At 56.1% G+C, this 18,134-nt stretch overlaps 1 protein-coding gene across 4 annotated transcripts in view; it reads right to left on the minus strand.

Moving 5' to 3' along the window:
• TSNARE1 (t-SNARE domain containing 1) overlaps positions 1-18,134 on the minus strand; it is an 81,090-nt gene that overhangs the window by 33,562 nt on the left and 29,394 nt on the right. For 3 of the 4 annotated variants that reach the window (XM_073794862.1, XM_073794861.1, XM_073794860.1), the window contains exons 3-7: positions 11,940-12,089; positions 10,346-10,843; positions 6,134-6,211; positions 5,339-5,408; positions 328-418 (exon numbers count right to left, since the gene is read on the minus strand). In XM_073794862.1, coding sequence (XP_073650963.1) covers positions 328-418; positions 5,339-5,408; positions 6,134-6,211; positions 10,346-10,843; positions 11,940-12,089 — 887 coding nt within the window. The remainder of the gene's footprint in view (positions 1-327; positions 419-5,338; positions 5,409-6,133; positions 6,212-10,345; positions 10,844-11,939; positions 12,090-18,134) is intronic. The other variant, XM_033842693.2, reaches the window with a different exon arrangement.

Below are 18,134 nucleotides of genomic sequence, written 5' to 3' on the forward strand. Positions count from 1 at the left end.
AGGGGCAGCGGGGACATGGGGGCTGTGAAGGGGCCGTGGTCTGGGATGCAGTGGCCGTGACCACGCTGAGGAGGCCGACGGTGAGTGCAGTGGCAGGAAGGGCACACGTAGAGGTGGCAGGTGGGTGAGGGGCACGTAGAGCAGGGCAGGGGGACAGGGCACTCTTGCCCAGGAGGCCGGGAGCCCACGGCACCTGCACCGCTGCCCGGCCCGTGGCCCGGTGAACAGAGGAACGCGCGACCTCTGCCCCGAGCAACCGTGTGGTCAGCATCTGTCTCCCCACCCCCGCCCCGGGCCCTGGCCCCCTCCGGCCCCCAGCGAACATACCCGGGAGCAGCCCCGCAGGAGCTCAGCCATCTGCTTCAGGGCACTGGTGCTGGCTGCGATCGCGTGGTTGGTCTGCTGCTGCACCGTGTGCCTGGAGTGGGTGTGGAGGGGACGGAAGACCAGGGGGCGGGCAGCAGAAAGGGGGGATGACACAGAAGGGCAGCACGGCAGGTGGCGGGCTCGTGGAGGGACGGGAAAGTGCACAGGAAAGGAGGAGTCGTGCAGAGGAAAAAGGGAACAGACGGGAAGGACGTAAAGATAGGCCCAGGGAGGGACAGACACGGGAGAGGGGCAGGCGAGGCGGGGGGAGGGGGGAAATGACATGACACGGTGAACTCAGGTCAGCGTCACCAGGCCCCTCACCTCCGAGCCCCCATGGACCCCATACCCAAGCCACGGGCTCGGTAGCTGCACCCCCGGGGCCCCAGCCATGAGCCCTCCCTGTGGAAAGGCCGCTGTGGGTCAGCACCGGTCGGGGCCCAGGAAGCACGGTGGCTGCACAGGTGGCCCTGGGACCACTGCTGAGGAAAGCCCAGCCTTCTCCCAGGCCTCTGGGGGCCCCGGTGAGACTCCCACCTCCAGACCCAGGAACAGGGGGAGGCCGGGCCCAGGGCCTCTGCCAGCCCCTCAGTTTATGATTCTGAGTGTGACCTTGAAGGTGCTGAAAAGACCAGCCCCTCACCGCCTGGGGCTGACCACTGCCCCTGCGGATGGAGTGACACAGGGCAGACCCTGTCCTCAGGCCTCCTGCGGGCTCACAGGCCCAAGTGAGGGAAGGGCCCTGGCCTGGCTACGGGGCGCAGACACTAGAGACCCTCCCGACCTTCAAGCTGCAGCGCAGATGCCCCCCTTTGCCCCCTGTGGGACCCCCACGTGGCAGCAGCGGGCGTGGGCACCAGGCCACCCCGGGCTGAACATGGGAAGCTCCGGACAGGCCACCCACGGAGCCGGGTGCCGTCTGCCGAGGTGGACGCCCCGGGAGGCACGGGCAGGCCCCAGGCCCCAACGCTGGCCCCTGGGTCACACGGAGCTGCAGCATGCGGAAAGGGGGATGGGGGTGGCATAGGAAGGAGACTCTGCACCAGCCTAAGGGGGCGCGGGCCGAGGACGCGGTGCAGGGACCCTTTCCTCCCAGGTCGCCCGGAGGCCACAGGAAACAGCAGGGACACACGCCGTGTTTCCCCTTGGGATTTGGTCACGTGGTCGCTGGTGCCACAGAGCCCTCCCTCCTTGTCACACCTCCCATCCAGATAAGGAAATATTACGAATCCCAAGTGCCAATAAATTTGACAGCTAAGATGAAAAAGAAAAATTCCTTGAAAGACAAGAATTATCAAAGCTGACTCAGGAAGAAACAGAAAACCTAAACAGCTCTACACCTACTGAAGGAATTAAATTTGTTCTCGAAAACATTCCTACAGATACAGACGACTTCACCATCAAATATTTAAAGAAGTAATATCAATACTATAGAGTCCTCCAGAAAACAGGCAAGAAGGGACACTTACATTTTACGCGGCCAGCATTACCCTGATACCAAAACCTAAACAAAGAATCTAAAAGCAAAGGGCAGCAAAAGTCACATAACAGAGCAGCAAAAATCCTGCACAAAATATTAGAAACTTGAATCCAACCACATACAAAAAGGATAACATCGTCCAAGGAACGCAAGGTTGGTGTGACATCCAAAATCAATTAATGTAATCCTCATACTAACAGAACAAATTTAAAAGGGAGAAAATCATCTCAATAAACTATGCAGAAAAAGCATCTGACAAAATTCAACAAGAATTCATGACAAGAGCTCTAAGAAAACTAGAAAAGAGAAGGGAAGGTGATCAACTTGATGAAGAGAGACTGTAAGGACAAAGCAGCCTCCTGTCACTGCCAGGACAGGCGGGCGGCTCCCCCCGAACGGGCACCGGCACAGGCGTACACTTCCAGGACTGCCTACCTCCACGTGGAACTTTGTAGGTTTATGACATTCTAACTATAAAAGGGCACGGTTACAACACTGTAACGGGACGAAAGAGGTAAGCAGCACAGAGATTTAAAACAAAGAAGTGGAAGAGTCTCTGTCACAGACGACAGGTTCATTTATGTAGAAAAATCCTAGGGAATATGGAATCTAACGAGGGCACAGGGCACAGGCGATAAACAGAATCAGCTGTATTTCCATGTAGCGGAACCAAAAATGGGAAATGAAATTTAAGCAACGATACCTCTTACAACAGTATAAAAATATAGGGACTTCCCTGGTGGTGCAGTGGTTAAGAATTCACCTGTCAATGCAGGAGACACGGGTTCGATCCCTGGTCCAGGAAGATCCCACATGCCACAGAGCAACTAAGCCCATTAGCTACAACTACTGAGCCTGTGCTCTGGAGCCCGCGAGACATAACTACTGAGCCCGCGTGCCACAACTACTGAAGCCTACGCACCTAGAGCCTGGGCTCCATAACAAAAGAAGCCACTGCAGTGAGAAGCCTGCACACCACAATGAAGAGCAGCCCCCGCTCGGGGCAACTAGAGAAAGCCTGCGCGCAGCAACGAAGACCCAACACGGCCAAAAATAAATAAATTAATTAATTAATTTTAAAATATATACATATGAAATCATTACCATAAATTTAACAAAATACATGCAAGACCAGTGCACTAAAACCTACAAGGAACTTCTGGGAAAAAAACACCTGTAAATGAGACGAAAGCCGACCATGTTCATGGCCAGGAAGACTCAGGATCCCTGTGAGGCCAGTTCTCTTTAAACGGGTCTGCAGAGTCACTGTGACCCCATATAAAATTAGAGCAAGCTTCAAACATCAGAAAAGGACAAGCTGACTCTAAAATTTATGTTGAAATACAACCAATCGGAAGTAGCCAAGACAATTTCAGAAAAGATGAGCAGAGCTGGAGGACGTCCAGCAGGGAGGTGCGGCCGCAGGGCAGGCTTCCTGCCCGGGGCTCCTGGAAGGACCGTCCATTCATTCAGCTACTCTTGCCGGGGGGGCCCAGCAGTGCCCTGGGCTGACACCGATGAGCCTCACCTTCACTCCCCGGCCACCTCGGCCAGTCTGGGAGCCGTGCTGGGGGGCGGGACAGAGCCACTCACGGTGGCTCACAGAAATGACAAAGCCCACGCCTGTCTCACGCAAGATGAGAAAAACAGGTTCAACCTTGTGAGGTTCTCGTGAAGCTATATTTATTCAATTTGAAAGATTGTTCTTTCTCCTGAGATCAGGTCCTGCCTACTTCAGGAGTACTGAAATATCTTTATTTTTTAATATGATGGCAATAGTGGATGGTAGCGTACTTTTTTTTTTTTAATGTCCTTACTTGGCAAAATACAAAAGCTGGTGACTGTCAATGTGGAGAAAATATAGACTTGACAACTCCATGCTGTCTCAAGTCATTTAAAAATGCTAACGGCGGGCTTCCCTGGTGGCGCAGTGGTTGAGAGTCCGCCTGCCAATGCAGGGGACGCGGGTTCGTGCCCTGGTCCAGGAAGATCCCACATGCCGTGGAGCGGCTGGGCCCGTGAGCCATGGGCGCTGAGCCTGCGCGTCCAGAGCCTGTGCTCCGCAACGGGAGAGGCCACAGCAGTGAGAGGCCCGTGTACCGCAAAGAAAAAAAGAAAAATGCTAACGGTCCAGGAGGTGCACAAATTCCCCCCACATACGTGGCCATGGAAGGCTCTGGAAGGCCAGGACACACAGGCTAGGGAGCCTGGTCAGCCCCACCTGGAGGAGGGGCAGAGGGCTGGGGTTCCTGAGGGGTGGAGCGGGGCAGGAAGGCACTCAGCGAGCTGTGGACCTGGAAGCTGAGGCTGCAGGGGCGGGTGGGGAGCAGCTGGGGCCCGGGGAAGGGCCCGCTCCCCTCTCCAGACCCACATCGGTGATGGCATCCTCCAGCCCCCAGCCCAGGCAGCCCAGGAAACGCGCTCAAGGGTCAGGGCTCTGAGAAGGCCACCTGTCTGACCCTGGGGACCGCACTCCGGGAGCCCAACCCAGAAACAGGCAGCAGCACAGAGACAGACTGCACGTTCCTGATGCTGAAGACGGACCAGCCCGAGAGCGGTCCCGCATCTCAGCTGAACAACCACACAGAGCTGACAGCGCCATCTGTGCCTCTGAAAGGCACATCTTCAGTGTGCGACGGGGGCACGCATAGCCCCAGCCCTAAGTGTGTCCCTAAGGACATCAGTGACTGAAACGCGACTCCACGAAACGCCTGTGGGCCTGAGAAGAGGCTGGCAGGAGGCCACCCGAGTGCCCACGAGCACGCACTGCTTTCACCATCAGGAAACAATACATGCTACTTTCAAAAAGAAACGTAAAGAATAACTTAAAGCAGAATTGCACACAAAATCTGCCCAGGGCCCTCTGTTGCCTGGCTCTGCGCCCCGAGACTTGGCAGGGGTGGTCCCAGACTGCTTGGGTGGACGGAGAGAAGGAAGGAGGGGTGGGGGGACGGACGGACGAGTGGGTGGCTGGGTTCTGGCCTGTCCACTGAGAGAGGTGCAGCCTGAGCCACACGTCCAGCCCCTCCCGGGGCCTCAGAGTCTTCCTCCCTGAAGGGGAACAGCCTTACCTGCCCCCTTCCTTCCCAGGGTACTTGCGGGATGCAAGGAGCCGAGGGCAGGGCTGAGCCCCGCCAGCAGGAAGCCCTACCTGCTGCCACAAGCTAATTCCAAAGCACCAGGAATCATCAGGGCAGAGAACGCTAAACCCACTGGTGACTGGCCCAGACCTCGGAGGTGCAGCCGGAGCTCTGGTGCGTGGCAGACACGTGAGGGGACAGTCAGTGAAGCAAAAAGTGTGCAAGAGACGCATGTCCCGCCACCTGAGTGCACACCTGTACACAGGTGTGTCTACATGGGTGTCACACATCTGTGTTGGGGGTGGCCCCACGTGAGCCCAGCCAGCTGTCGGGCTGGTGTGTAGATGGGCCAGCATGCGAGTGGGTGCAGGGCACATCCGTGTACACCCACACGCACCACACGCACACTCACAGGCTGTCCCGCAGCTCCTGCGTGCCACTTGGCGTCCCCAGGGACCGGAGGCTCTGCTCCAAGAAGGCCACTGCCGAGAGAAGGGGGCAGGAGTCAGGGGCAGCGGGGCGCCACCACGCAGTCCCACCTCCAGGATGCGCCCCCAGCCTGCCTCTGTGCAGGGACGTGGGCACCGAGACCCCACAGCAGGGCCCCAGGGCAGCCCTCTCCCCAGCTGTCCAGAGACAGAGGCCCTGAGTGGGGCTCAGGGACCCTGGGGAGCTGCCCCAGTGGGCCTCGCCCTGGCTCTGGGGAGGGAGGGGCTTCTCTCCCCCGCTGGTCAGCGCTCTCTGACCTGGGAGAGCTCAGAGTTCAGGGCAAACGCGAGCTCCCACCCACGAGGGTACAGGGAGCCCGGGCCACCCTGTGCCCATGCCCCCGTGTCCTGAGGGAGTGGAGGACAAGCCCTGTCCTCGTGGGCTGTGGCTCTCGCCCTGACCCCTAGCCTCGGTGACCTGTGAGGGGGCGGCCCTGCCAGTCTGAGGGAGGCTCTGACACGCTCCTCCCCAGGGGGCCCATCCAGGTCCCAGGTGTGCGACGGGGGAGGGAGGAACGGGCCCAAGAGGGCACCTGCCGAGGACACAGCCCAGCCTGAGCCCAAAGCACTGGGCTCATGCCCTGCCCCCACCTCGCTGTCCTGCGTCGGCAGGGCCTGGGCCACAGGGCACCCTAGTGCGGGAGGCCACCACCCCGAACCTCCCGCAGTGCACTCCGCGGCCCGGACCAGGGCAGGGTGAGGCCAGGGCACTGACTCACCATTGGAGTTGATTCGGAAGACGCTGGCCGACGTCTCCTGGAACAGCTCCTGGAGGTCACTCAGGTCCATCTCGGTGGCTGTGAGGAGACAGGAGGGGGAGGTCACATCTTCACTGCGCAGCCTGAAGGCGGGTCCCTGGGTGGATCCCAGGGCCACCATGCTTGGGCAGAGCCACCCCCTCCCAGCTGTGTCCCCTCGGGGTCCAGCAGAGCCTCAGAGACAGAACAGGAGCCGCAATGCTCAGTGGGGGCCGAAGAGAAGGGCAAAGGGGGCAGCTCCTCGGGCCAAGCCCCCACTGCTGGGCACAGCCCAGGGCAACGGCAGCCTCAGAAACTGCGGAAGTCAGAAAACCCCGCAATGACATCTTTAAGCACTGAAAAGAAAGGAAAAAAAAATCAGTCAACCAGAACTCTGTACCCAGTGGAGATATATTTCAAAACTAGAGGCAAAATAAAGACTGATTCTCAGACAGAAAAAAGCTGAGAGAAGCTCTTTCAGCCAGAGATGCAGGACAGGAAATGTTGAAAGCAGCTCAGGAGGGCAAAGGACGCTTGGATCGGCCGGAGGAGCTGAAGACCGCAGTGGGCGAGCGTGCGGGCAAGCGAAGACGTCCTGTCTCGCTCTTGACCTAGTTCAGAGTCAGATCATCGGAGCCAAACGAGCACCAACGGCGTTAGACATGACGTATGTGCGGGGTGCAGGGGCGCAGACGGGAGTCCTGTAAGGAGCTCACACACCAGGAGCAGGCGAGGCTGTTCCTCGAGGGAAGGCCACGGACGCTAAAGACGCTGGTTACACACTCCAAGCAAAGCCGCTCAAAACCAGAACACCCCTAAGCCAACAGCGGAGGGAACACAGAGCACTGCACCCCACTCGGTCACTCCAAAGAAAGAAGGCACAGCGGAGGTAACACAGAGCACTGCACCACGCTCGGTCGCGCCAAAGGAAGAAGGCAGAGAGAAGAAGGACGAGGGGTCACAGGGAAACAAAGGAAGCAACTATCGACGTGGCAGATTTACCCCAAACACACACGTTTTGACACGAGAGAGAACCCATCTAAGGCAGGGTCATGCATCACAGCCCACGCATGACCAGTAAAGACCACGCTGGAGTGTGGATTCAGAACATCTCTGTCATCACCGGAAGCTCAGGGTGAACTGCTGCCACCACTCAATCCACAGCAGAGATGTCAGATGGGACAAAAGCAAACTCGACGGCACGCCGAACACGAGAAACCCAGCTCACGTGTAAAATCAGATACAGCTTATAAAGTAAAGGATTGGAAAGTGCATCCATGTAACTGTAATCATGAGACAGCTGGAGGGGCCACGACTGACATCAGACAGAGTAGCACTCAGGACGATGGGTCCAACCAGAGACCAAAAGGACGTGGTTACAATGGTATCGGGGACGAGCGACAAAGACAAATGACCTAAATATGCACCTCGTATCACTGTGTGAAAATACACGAAGTAGAAACTGGCAAAACTGAGACTCGCCGACACCCCACTCTCAGGAGTTCCCAGTACGAGCAGACAGAAGATCCGCTGTCTGTCAGTGCTCTCCAGCAACTTGACCGGAATGAACATCGCAGGACGCGCCACCCAGGAGCAGCGGAACGCACATCCTTGTCAGACACACAAGCAACTCGCAGAGGATGCCGATACCTCAGGCCATAAAGCAAGTCTCGATTGTTGATAATAGTTGAAATTACGCACAGTATATTCTCTGACCACAACAGAACTAGGAACCAATAACAGAAAGAGATCTGGAAATAGACACTTATTTGAAAAACAACACATTTCCAAATAACCATTAGGAAAGAAAAAAATCACAAAGGAAATTAGAAAATATTTTAAACTGAATGAAAACATAATACAAATGTGTGTAAGTAAAGCAATGTGCTGAGGATAATTTATAGCAATAAATACTTACATTAGAAAAGGATAAAAGTCCCAAGTCAACGATCTAACAGAAACAAATCAACCCCAAAGTAGAAAGGAAATAATAAAGGTCAGCAGAAATCAGTTAAATCGAAGTGGGTAAATAGAGAAAATTGATGAAGTAAAAATCTGGCTCTTTGAAACTATCAACAAAATTGATAGACTTGCAGCCAGACTAGTTGAGAACAAAACAGAAAAGAAACAAATTAGCAACATCAGGAAGGAAGGAGGAGCTCTCACTACAGGTCCTACAGGCATTCAGATGACACGAGGGGAACTTTAGGAACAACTCGTGCCAGCAACTCTGACAACTTGGACAAAACAGGCAAGTCCCTCGAAAGACACAAAACAATGAAGCTCGCTCGAGAAGGACCGCAGCAAGGGTGGCACAGACTGTTAGAGAGACTGTGGGTGACAATCCTCCCACAGAGAAAGAAAGGCCGTCTCAGATGGTGGCCACACATTTAAGGGAAGAATAATACCAATTCTACAGAAAGCCTTTCGGAAAACAGGAGGAAACGATTCCCCACTCATTTCAATACTGGCCTCATAGTTTCCCTAATCAGACAGCGTGGGCTGTATAAGCAGAGACACAGATTGAAAGAAACATGGAAACAAAGGCGCCCGGGTCACTCCATGTCCAACCAGCAGTGCGGCAACTGGGCATCTACAGAACCTCGACCCCAAATCCACCACACTCAAAAATGAACTCAACGTGCACCACAGGTCCAATACAGGTGTCTGGCAGGTCCCTTGCCTTGTCTCCAGAATCAAGGTTGAGCAGATGCACGCGACAGGCCAGCAGCCCAGGAAGAGATGGACGTGGGTGTGAGCAGACACTGCACCAAAGAAGAAGGATGAACGGACAGACAGCACAGGACAAGCCCCTGGTGCAGAGACCGGGCTGCATCGCAGCGAGGCCCCTCTCCCGCCAGCTCTGTGTGGCTGAAGCCAGCATGACTGCCAGCAGGGACGCCAAGCAGAGGGCTTCTCACAGCTGCCCTGGGGCCTGAAAACGTACAACCGCTGTGGACGATGGCTCGGCAGTTTCTTACAAAGTTAAACTTACACTCACGCTGGACCAGCAATTCGACTCTCAGGTGTTTATCCAAACCCGCCAAGAAAGCGAGGACGTGTTTCCACACAGATGTTCACACGCCCTTTTACTGCGCCAAAAGCCGGCAACGAGGAGCCCGCCCACCACGTGGACAGACACAAACCGTAGAGCGGCCCCTCCCGAGCAACAGAAGGACAAGCTATGACACACCCCACACCCACGGCCAGTCCTCGAACATATTAGGACAGGGGAGGAAGCCGGAGCCGAAGGAGAGCAGCCCGCAGACCTCACACAGGCTGGGAGGGAGAGCAGAGCTGGGCCGGCATCTGGAGGGGAGCAGGGGCCACCCACTGCAGCCCCGGCTCTAGGCCAGCCCAGCCCCAGGGCAGCACGGAGATGTGACACTCGTGCAGCAGGGACCCAGCGCAGGTACTGGGCGCCCTCACCCTCCTACGGCTCCACAGCTGCTGCCACGATGGCCTCACACAGCAGTTCTGCGGCCCGTGTGCCGCCCAGACGGCACCTATTATTACCGCCCCAGCGCTCTCTGGGCTGCCAGACAGCAGGCCTGCGCTGACCTCGCCCTCCCTGACCCGCTGTGCCTGACTGCAGCCTCTGTGGAGAAGTCAGGCCCCGCAGAGCGATGCTCCCCTGGAAAGCCCGGGAAGGGCTCTGCCTGGGAGGCCCGAGGTAACCGGGGTAACAGGGTCTCAGGTCCCCACCCGCCCATCCTGAAGCTGCAGGGCCAGCCCAGCCCGAGCCAAGGCCTCGTCTGGACACTGAACCAGAAACAGAGAGAGAAAAGCAAGCGCGTGTGGGACGGAGCAGGGTAAGCGCTGCCCTGGAGACCCTGTGTTTCAGCTTCACGTGTGACACCGCCAGGAGAAGAGGTCCTCCTCACTGTAGGCCGCAGCCCAAAGGCTGGAACCAGGTGCCCTTGAGAAGACAGCTGCGTCTTGTCTGTGCCTGGCTCTGCTCTGCGACGGGGGAGGGAGGGGACGAGCACCACCGAGGAGGAAGCCAAGCCCCTGGATGCCTGGGGTTTAGACGCTGTCACGTGCACGACGGCCGGCTGGGCGAGCACGTGAGTGAAGGAGCAGAGGATGAAGGACAGGAAGGATCCAGAGATCGTGGAGGGAGGACTGAGGGGAGGGACAGTGGCCTTCAGTGGCCACGAGCTTCCTGCCGGCTGAGCTGGGCGATGAACTCACCTCTGGGCAACTCGGGGCTGAGGCCCTCAGAGGGCAGAGACTGGCAGGAGAAGGTCTTGGCCACGACCTGCTCCACAGGCGTGAGAGCCAGGGCCTGGGGCTTGGCAGGGCCGGGGCCAGGGGCCACGCCACGCAGGTCGCCCAGCTTGCGCCGCACGACGGCACGCAGGTCCCGCCACTTGTGCTTGAGGTCCACGATGTCGCGGCGGCAGTAGCCCAGCGCGTTCACGGCCTGCAGGATGCGGCCCCACACGCGGTACCTCCGGGTGGGCTCGGCCCTCAGCAGCCCGGTGCCAAACAGCAGCTGGTGGTGCTTGCTGACCTTGGCCACCAGCACCTCCGTCTCCTGCGGACAGAAGTTGGGCTTCCTCTTCTTGGCCCGGGAGGCCCTGGGCCCCGCCACCCGGCCATGGGCCCTTGCAGCCAAGTCCTTCCTCGGGCCGGCAGGCGGCGAGGTGCGCTCCGGTGTCCCGCTGCCGTGCGTGGCGACCCCTGGCCCTGGAAAGGCACCAAAAGGCGGGTGTTTAAGGCCCCGGCCAGTGGAGTGGCAGATACGGTGGAGGCTCCCGGGGAGCCTCTTCAGATCCAGAACATTGCTGCCAGCTCCCACCCACCGGTCCCCTCCCTGCTGGGTTGTCCAGAGGCCTGGGTCCAAGTCCTGGCCCTGCAGCTGCCTGGCTGGGCGCCACGCGGCAAGGACCTCACTTCCAGGCCATGGTGCCCATCTACCTCCAAAAAGGGCCACCCAGCCCTACCTGCCTCCAGAAGCTGATGTCAGGGGCAAAGGAGTGAGAAGGTTGGGACAGCTGTCTCCTGTCCGCAGGGAGAAGGCCCTCTGGGGCCAGGGCCAGCCTGGGGACAGCACTCACCACTGACACGCCAGACACCCTGGCCAAGAACCCACCCCTTGGGGCGCCACTGACCCCTGCCTTCCTGCCCAGCTGCATGAGTCCTGCCCTCGGCTTCCCCTCCCACGCAGCATCCTCCTGAAGCACACGCCGAGGACCCGACACTCGCCTGCCAGCCCCCTCTGCAAGGAGGATGCAGGCTCTGGGGCCAAGAGACCAAGGGGTCACGGGAGCCGGTCCAGCCCCTCACTCTGTCCTGTAGGGTCAGCCTCGTCCCTGAAGCCCACAGGGCCCTGACAGCCTGGCAACATCCCTCCTGCCACTGGTCCAGCCCCACCACGCCATCAGCTGGCCCTGGGAAGGGACATGCTGGTGGGGGTGAGGGTGGAGACGGGCCAGGCCCCCGCTTTTAGTGTTTGTCTGTTTTTAATATTTATTTATTTATTTGGTTGCACCAGGTCCTAGTTGCAGCACGTGGGCTCCTTAGTTGCAGCTTGCCAGCTCCTCAGTTGCAGCATGCGAACCCTTAGTTGCCTCATGTATGTGGGATCTAGTTCCCTGACCAGGGATCGAACCCAGGTCCCCTGCATTGTGAGCAAGGAGTCTTATCCACTGTGCCACCAGGGAAGCACCCACAGCCTGAGCCCCTGGAAGTCCATGCCCCGCCTGACCCTGCCTCCTCAGTGCTCATCATCTCTGGGTGGCCTTCACTGGGACCCCCAGACCCAGCATCCCAGCGGAAGTACCTCGCTTCCTGGCCCTTGGGCCTCTGGGTGTACCGGCCGGCCCCAGATCACCTTCCCCGTCCTTGCCCACACAGGGGTCCTGCAGGCTGCTCTCTGGCGACGGGCAGGGGAAATGACGGATTCCGTACTCAGTCCAACATTTAGCGCACTCTACAGACAGCAAGGGACAGTCTCGGTTATGCCCCGCCTGCCTGCAGAGTGGCTCAGGGTGCCGCTGGTAGAACAAGGCTCTCACGCAGCACAGCAGGTGTGCCAGGCCCTCCAAACATCCATGTTGACAGCTCCACTCACTCAGACCCACCTCCTCCAGGAAGCCCTCCCTGACTGCCACACCCTCCAGAACGCCCCGTTTGCTGAAAGAGAGCAATCAGTTCAGAACTTTAAATTTTCCAATCTTTCTCCACACCCAGGTTCTTCTGAAAGGTAATTCCAAACCAGTACGAAACTCCTTAGAGCAGAGCCTCAGATGTGGCCCACACACCAGGCCAGGCCTTTGACAGGTGTTATCTGTGTGCAACAAACAGCGCGGCAAAAACGGAGAATAAGGCCTTGGGAACGTCTGTGGCAATTTGAAATCGCCGCAACACCAGCACAGGACCATACTGCTGTATTTCATGAAAACACTGTTCCTGGTGTACTGGAAGTGAAAATAAAAACGAGTTCCCCTGACACTCGGCTGCCGAGCTGAGGAGCAACTGTGGGGTTTCCTCTCCGATAATTTTCGTTCATTGAGAAACACTTCCTGCACAGGTCTGCCAAAATTCCTGAGCCCTAAGATGCACGTCGTGAAGACACTCAGACACCTCTCTGAGCAAGCTGCCTTCTGTCCGCGGCACCTTGGGGCCCACGGAGGCGGTGGTGCCGGGCAGAGGCTACACGCCAGAGCCCATGAGGCTGCGTGGGCCCTGCTCCGCCTGGCTCTACGAGGAGGGCACTTGCCAGAAGCCTGCTCCAGGGGAGACATCTGAGCACGTCGACAGTCTGGCAAAGTCCTGGGGACTGGCAGTCCCGGCCCGTCTCAGCGCTGAGCTCCTACAGCGGCAGCTCCTTCGCAGAAAAGGCCTCCACATTGGGTGTATCTGCGGGTCTGAGGGTCCAGGACAGGGCCCATCTCACACGAGGTCAGGGCCTAACCTCCCCTCTTCCCCAGGGGCTTCCTGGGGAGCCTCCAGGCAGGGTCTCCTCCTCAGGCACCCACCCAGCCTCCCCTGCAGGCAGACACTCCCCAGGCCCGGGAACTCCGGCCCCAGTGACGGCTGCCCAGACAGCACTGTGTAGGGTGGAGATGCAGCCGCCCAGGTCCCGGGCGATGGGGTCACCCTTCTGCTTCGTGGGGAGCAGGGAGACCGCAGGCCCGGCCGGCAGGCCAGGTGCCACTCGATGCCCAAGCCTCGCTGGCATCCGGTCACCAGGAGTCCAGACCCTGCCCACCTCCCCCTGGTTGCTCCACAAGGTTCCCAGACACCCATGGAGGGGCCAGTCTGATCTGCCCTCCGGAATCACGTGAACTTTGAACTTTGGGGGGTGGGGGGGGGGAACTGGGACAATTTACATGTAAATGCAGACAATTAAAAAGGAAACAATAAAGATCATTTGCAACCACACATCCCTAGGTAAACACTGTCCACACTCGGGCTGAGGTCTCACGCAACTAGAAGACTGTGGACGGGCTTTGCCTGTTTCATTCCCCACGTCCGTCCGTCATCCCACCGGGCCGTGGATGGGTCGTCGGCACTCTCCAACAACTGATCCCCACGGCGGCCGGCTCTCTTCACTGTCTCCCCGGGCTGAGGGGTGATGGCATTTCTGAACTCTGTCTCCTACCCCCATGTGGCAAACACCTCTGCCTGTATCTCTGATTATTCCCTAACAGAGAAGAGGCGTGGCTGGGCTGAGAGGGAAGGCAGCGGGGTCTGGAGGCAGGGAGCCGTGTGCCCTCCCCTCCGGGGGAGCCCCCCCGCCACAGCCTGGCCACGGGAGAATGGCCAAGTTCACTTCCAGCTCTCCAGGTACAGGTGAGGCCGAGTGCCTTCTCCCGTGCTGCGAGCCATCCCGATCCCGTCACAGATCTGGCCCACCCACATGAAGATTTGGCGGCGGGGGCAGTTCCTTCTATTTATGTGAACTCTTTGTGTGTTAGTCATGTCCCACTTGGCTTTTTGCTGCATTTGCGATGGGATTTTACGATAAGGGCCCACTCTGAGCTCTTCATAGTTAACTTTAGGGTCCCCGAGTAAGCCGTAACACACGGCGCTTGGCACACAGCAGGTACTGGTGACGGCAGCTGCTCCCACACCTGGGGTCTCCGCAGGGCCCCACCATTCTGGCTGGGAGGCCCAGCCCTGCCTCCCTGGGAGCCTTCCTGGTCACCCCCAGAATCACACCAGCATCCCAGAAGCAGCTGTGGTCTCAACAGCTGTCAACAAATCAGGAAGATGCAGACCCTTCTCTGACAGAAATGCAATTAACTTAGAAATCATTTTAAAAAGACAATTAGAAAGAAATATGTATGTTTGGAAATGACGAACTATAATTCTAAATAAATCCTGGATCAAAGAAGAAATCATAATGGACATAAAATATTTACAACTAAACACTAACAAAAAAATACTATATATTTTTAAATGTGTGAGATTCGACTAAAACAGTGATTATTTGGACATTTATAATCTTAAATACTTTTATTAGAAAAGAATAAAAACTAAATTTGAATGAGGTAAACATCCAGCTTAGGAGTCAGAAAAATAAAACAGCGTCAACTCAAAGAAAGGAGGAGGAAAATAGTAAAAACATGGGCAGAAATCCATCAAATTTTAAAACTAGCATATGACAGAGATCAAGAAAGTCAAGTCAGCTCTTTGGAGAGGCTCATAACACTGCCAAGGGTCTGGCAATATTGTTTACGAAAGAAGAAAACAGGAAGGTACAAATAAACAACATTAGGAATAAAAAAGAGAATGTGATCCAGGTACCACAGATGTTACCAAAACAACAGGAACAGAGCTTCACCGGGTTAACTTGCTCAGTCTCCACCACGACAGGAGGGAAGCCTAACCTGGTCCATTTTCAGGTGGTCAGGACACAGCTGGAACATGGCAGGGCAGGGGGTCGGAACCAGAGCAGCTACCCTCAGAGCTATGCCCTTGACCAAACAATAATGCTGCCCAGGTCCGACTGGACAGTGACACGCTACCACGCACGATGTCATTTCAATCAATTTGAACATTTAGACGAAGCAGACACATGTCCAGAAGAACACAACAAACTGACCCAAGAAGAAACAGAGAGCCTGGACAGCCTTCACAGATGGAGAGAGTAACGGGCAGTCCAAAGCAGCCCACAAAGAAAACTCCAGGCCCGCGTGGCAGCTTTACAGCAAAATCCCAGATGCCTGTGAGGAACACAGAGTCCTCTTCGTCCCAAAACTCACACAGAACATAAGCACCATTTCTACTCAACCCTGAACTAGAGCATCGGGCCGGCTCCAGACGGCAGGAAAAATAAGTGAAAGATAAAAGCATTGAAATAGAAGAGGAAAATACTGTTGCTATTCATAAATGACACTGTCTATACAGAAAACCCAAGATTCTACAAATTATTACAATTAATAAAAAGACTTTAGCAAAATGGCAGGACAAAGTCAGTGGGCAAAAGTCAATTACACTCCACAGGGAGAAATTGGCTTCCTCAAGAAATAAAGTTCAGGAGGAAAAAAGAAAAACTAAGATAGAGGAGAATCTAGAGATTTGGAAAGACTTAAAAGGCGCATCATCGACTACAACGCGTGGATCTCGTAAGGACCCCGTGGAAACGCTGTCTCTGTGGTGCTCCGGAACCCAGCGGTGGGCAGGAAGCCACGGCTGCAACTGTACGACACTTGGTCATGGAAAAGAGACACACCCTGAAATACTCACACAGGAGATGTGCTGACGTCTCGGGCTTCCTTCTCAATGCCCTGGGCAGAGGGGTCATGAGGGCAGAGGTGAGGCTGAACCAGCCACGGGGGAGGCCCCTCACCCCAAAACCCAGTGGACGGGTGCTGGGTTCATGATATCACTGCGTCTACTGCTCTGTTTGAAGTATCTCACATTTAGAAAGTTAAAAAATAGGATGTAAAAATTAAATAAAACCTCTGGACTTTCCTTCTTAAAACAACCAGTCGTGTGTGCGTGCACCAACAACCATGACTTGGAACGTGTAATCTATACCATTCATAATGGTACCAATTATCAAAGCAGCAAAAAACATGTTGTCATTTTGCTAAGTTTAATGGAAGATATGTAAGATCTTTATGGAGAAAATTATAAACCTTTATTGAAAGAGGTTAAAGACCCAATAAACAGAAAGACCTACACGTTCATGGGCTGGAAGACTGGTGGTGACAGAGATTCCGATTCTCACACGTTAACACAGCGGAAGCAAAGCAATCGCAGTCCAAGTCTGACGCAGGGATTCTATAATCTATTCAGCAGCAAAAGGCCAAAATACCAAGACACTTCTAAGGAAAAACAAGTAGAGCTACTTGCCCTAAAAAATATCAAAGTTACAACAACCGCATGAAAATTAGGGTAGAACTTTGCACAGGAATAGAAAACCTGACCAGGAGAACCTGTAAGGGAAACTGTACTCATCACAGAGCTGGCACTGCAGGTCTGCAGAAAGGGATGGAATTTTCAGTCAAGGGCCCAGGGACCATCTGTTATACGGAGAAAAGTGCTATTGCACTCCACCCGCCCCTCCCCACCTCTCACCATAAACAAAAATCAATTCCAGGTGATTGCAAGACTTAAATATGAAAAACAAATTATATAAGCTTTAGAGGAAGTAAAGGCAAAATCATTATCACCGTATCATAGAGTTTATTAAACAGAAAACGCACACCGTGACAGGGATGATTGATAAACTCAGCTACGTCGTGATTAAGAACCTGCTTTCCTCAGCAGCACCATAATGAAAAGCCAGCCCAGTGGACAAAGGTTTCACCTCCAGAAACCTTGTACATCGACAAGAACAAGACAAACTCAAAGGAAAAATACACGAAGGAGTTACCCAGAGAGCCCCAAATGCCCAGTGATCACACGAAAACCTGATCAATCCCATGAGTTACCAGAGAAATGTGAATTACAACCAGAAGACACCATTCCACGCCCACAGACGGGCAAACAGTTAAGGCCGCCACCGCCCGGTGCTGAAGGGATGGGAAGCAGGGGCAGGTCAGCACAACCACCGAGCTGGCCACCCCCGGCCACCCCCTCGCTTGGGCCGTCCCGACAGCGCCAGCGTCCAAGGGTCCTCAGCACCACCACGCAACAGGGCCCAAAACAGGTGCCCTAACAGCCCCTCGCCCATGGACCAGGAACGCCTGCCATGGCCACGCACATGACCCAGCGCCACAGTGAAGGGAGATGGAAGGGCAGCCACGTGAACGGCAGTGACTCAGGGGCAAAACAGCAAAACCAGCAAACTGCAGAATAATTCAACCGTACAGAGTCCCAAAACACGCAGACTCGCAAGGTCTGTGTGAGACTATGACATGTAGCAGCAAAACCACAAGCAAGAGCCAGGAAGCCGTAACCCACAGCCCAGGGGTGACGGGAAGGAACTGGGATCCAGGGGAGGCACCTGGGAGTCCACGTCGCCAAGCCTTAAACGTCACATTTAAAGTCCCCATGCACGCTCACTCACACTCACTGAGTCGCACATCTGCCTGGCACCCCCAAGGACACGAAATCAGTTACGTAAGCCACACGTCCTGCCGAAAACCCCCTTGGCCCAGGGAAGGGAGCCAGCGAGTGAGCAGACTGTGCGGTCAGCCTGTGGGGTGAGGGCTCGGCACCCGGAAACCTAGAAGCGGATCCCGCCCGGTGTAGCTCAGGACAGTGTCCAGCACCCCGCGGGCCTCGCTTCCCGCACTGCACACTGCACGCTAACACCTGCTCCACAGTCACCCACTCAGCCATCTGCCAAGCACCCGCAGGCCACCGCAGAATGACCGCAGACACCCAAGTCCACCCCACAGCAGAGCAGCCTGTCCTGCTCTGCTCTCTCCTGGTGCCGACTCAGCCCAACGCCAATGGCGCCATCCCAGCCCAGGGCCAGGGTCACCCCTGGTCCCGGGTCACAGGCAGCGCCGGCCAGGACAGAACCCATCTACAGCCACCAACACAGCACAGTGGAGACCCGCCCACACTGCCC

Source organism: Tursiops truncatus, chromosome 17, assembly GCF_011762595.2.
Source record: "Tursiops truncatus isolate mTurTru1 chromosome 17, mTurTru1.mat.Y, whole genome shotgun sequence".
Classification (NCBI taxonomy): domain Eukaryota; kingdom Metazoa; phylum Chordata; class Mammalia; order Artiodactyla; family Delphinidae; genus Tursiops; species Tursiops truncatus.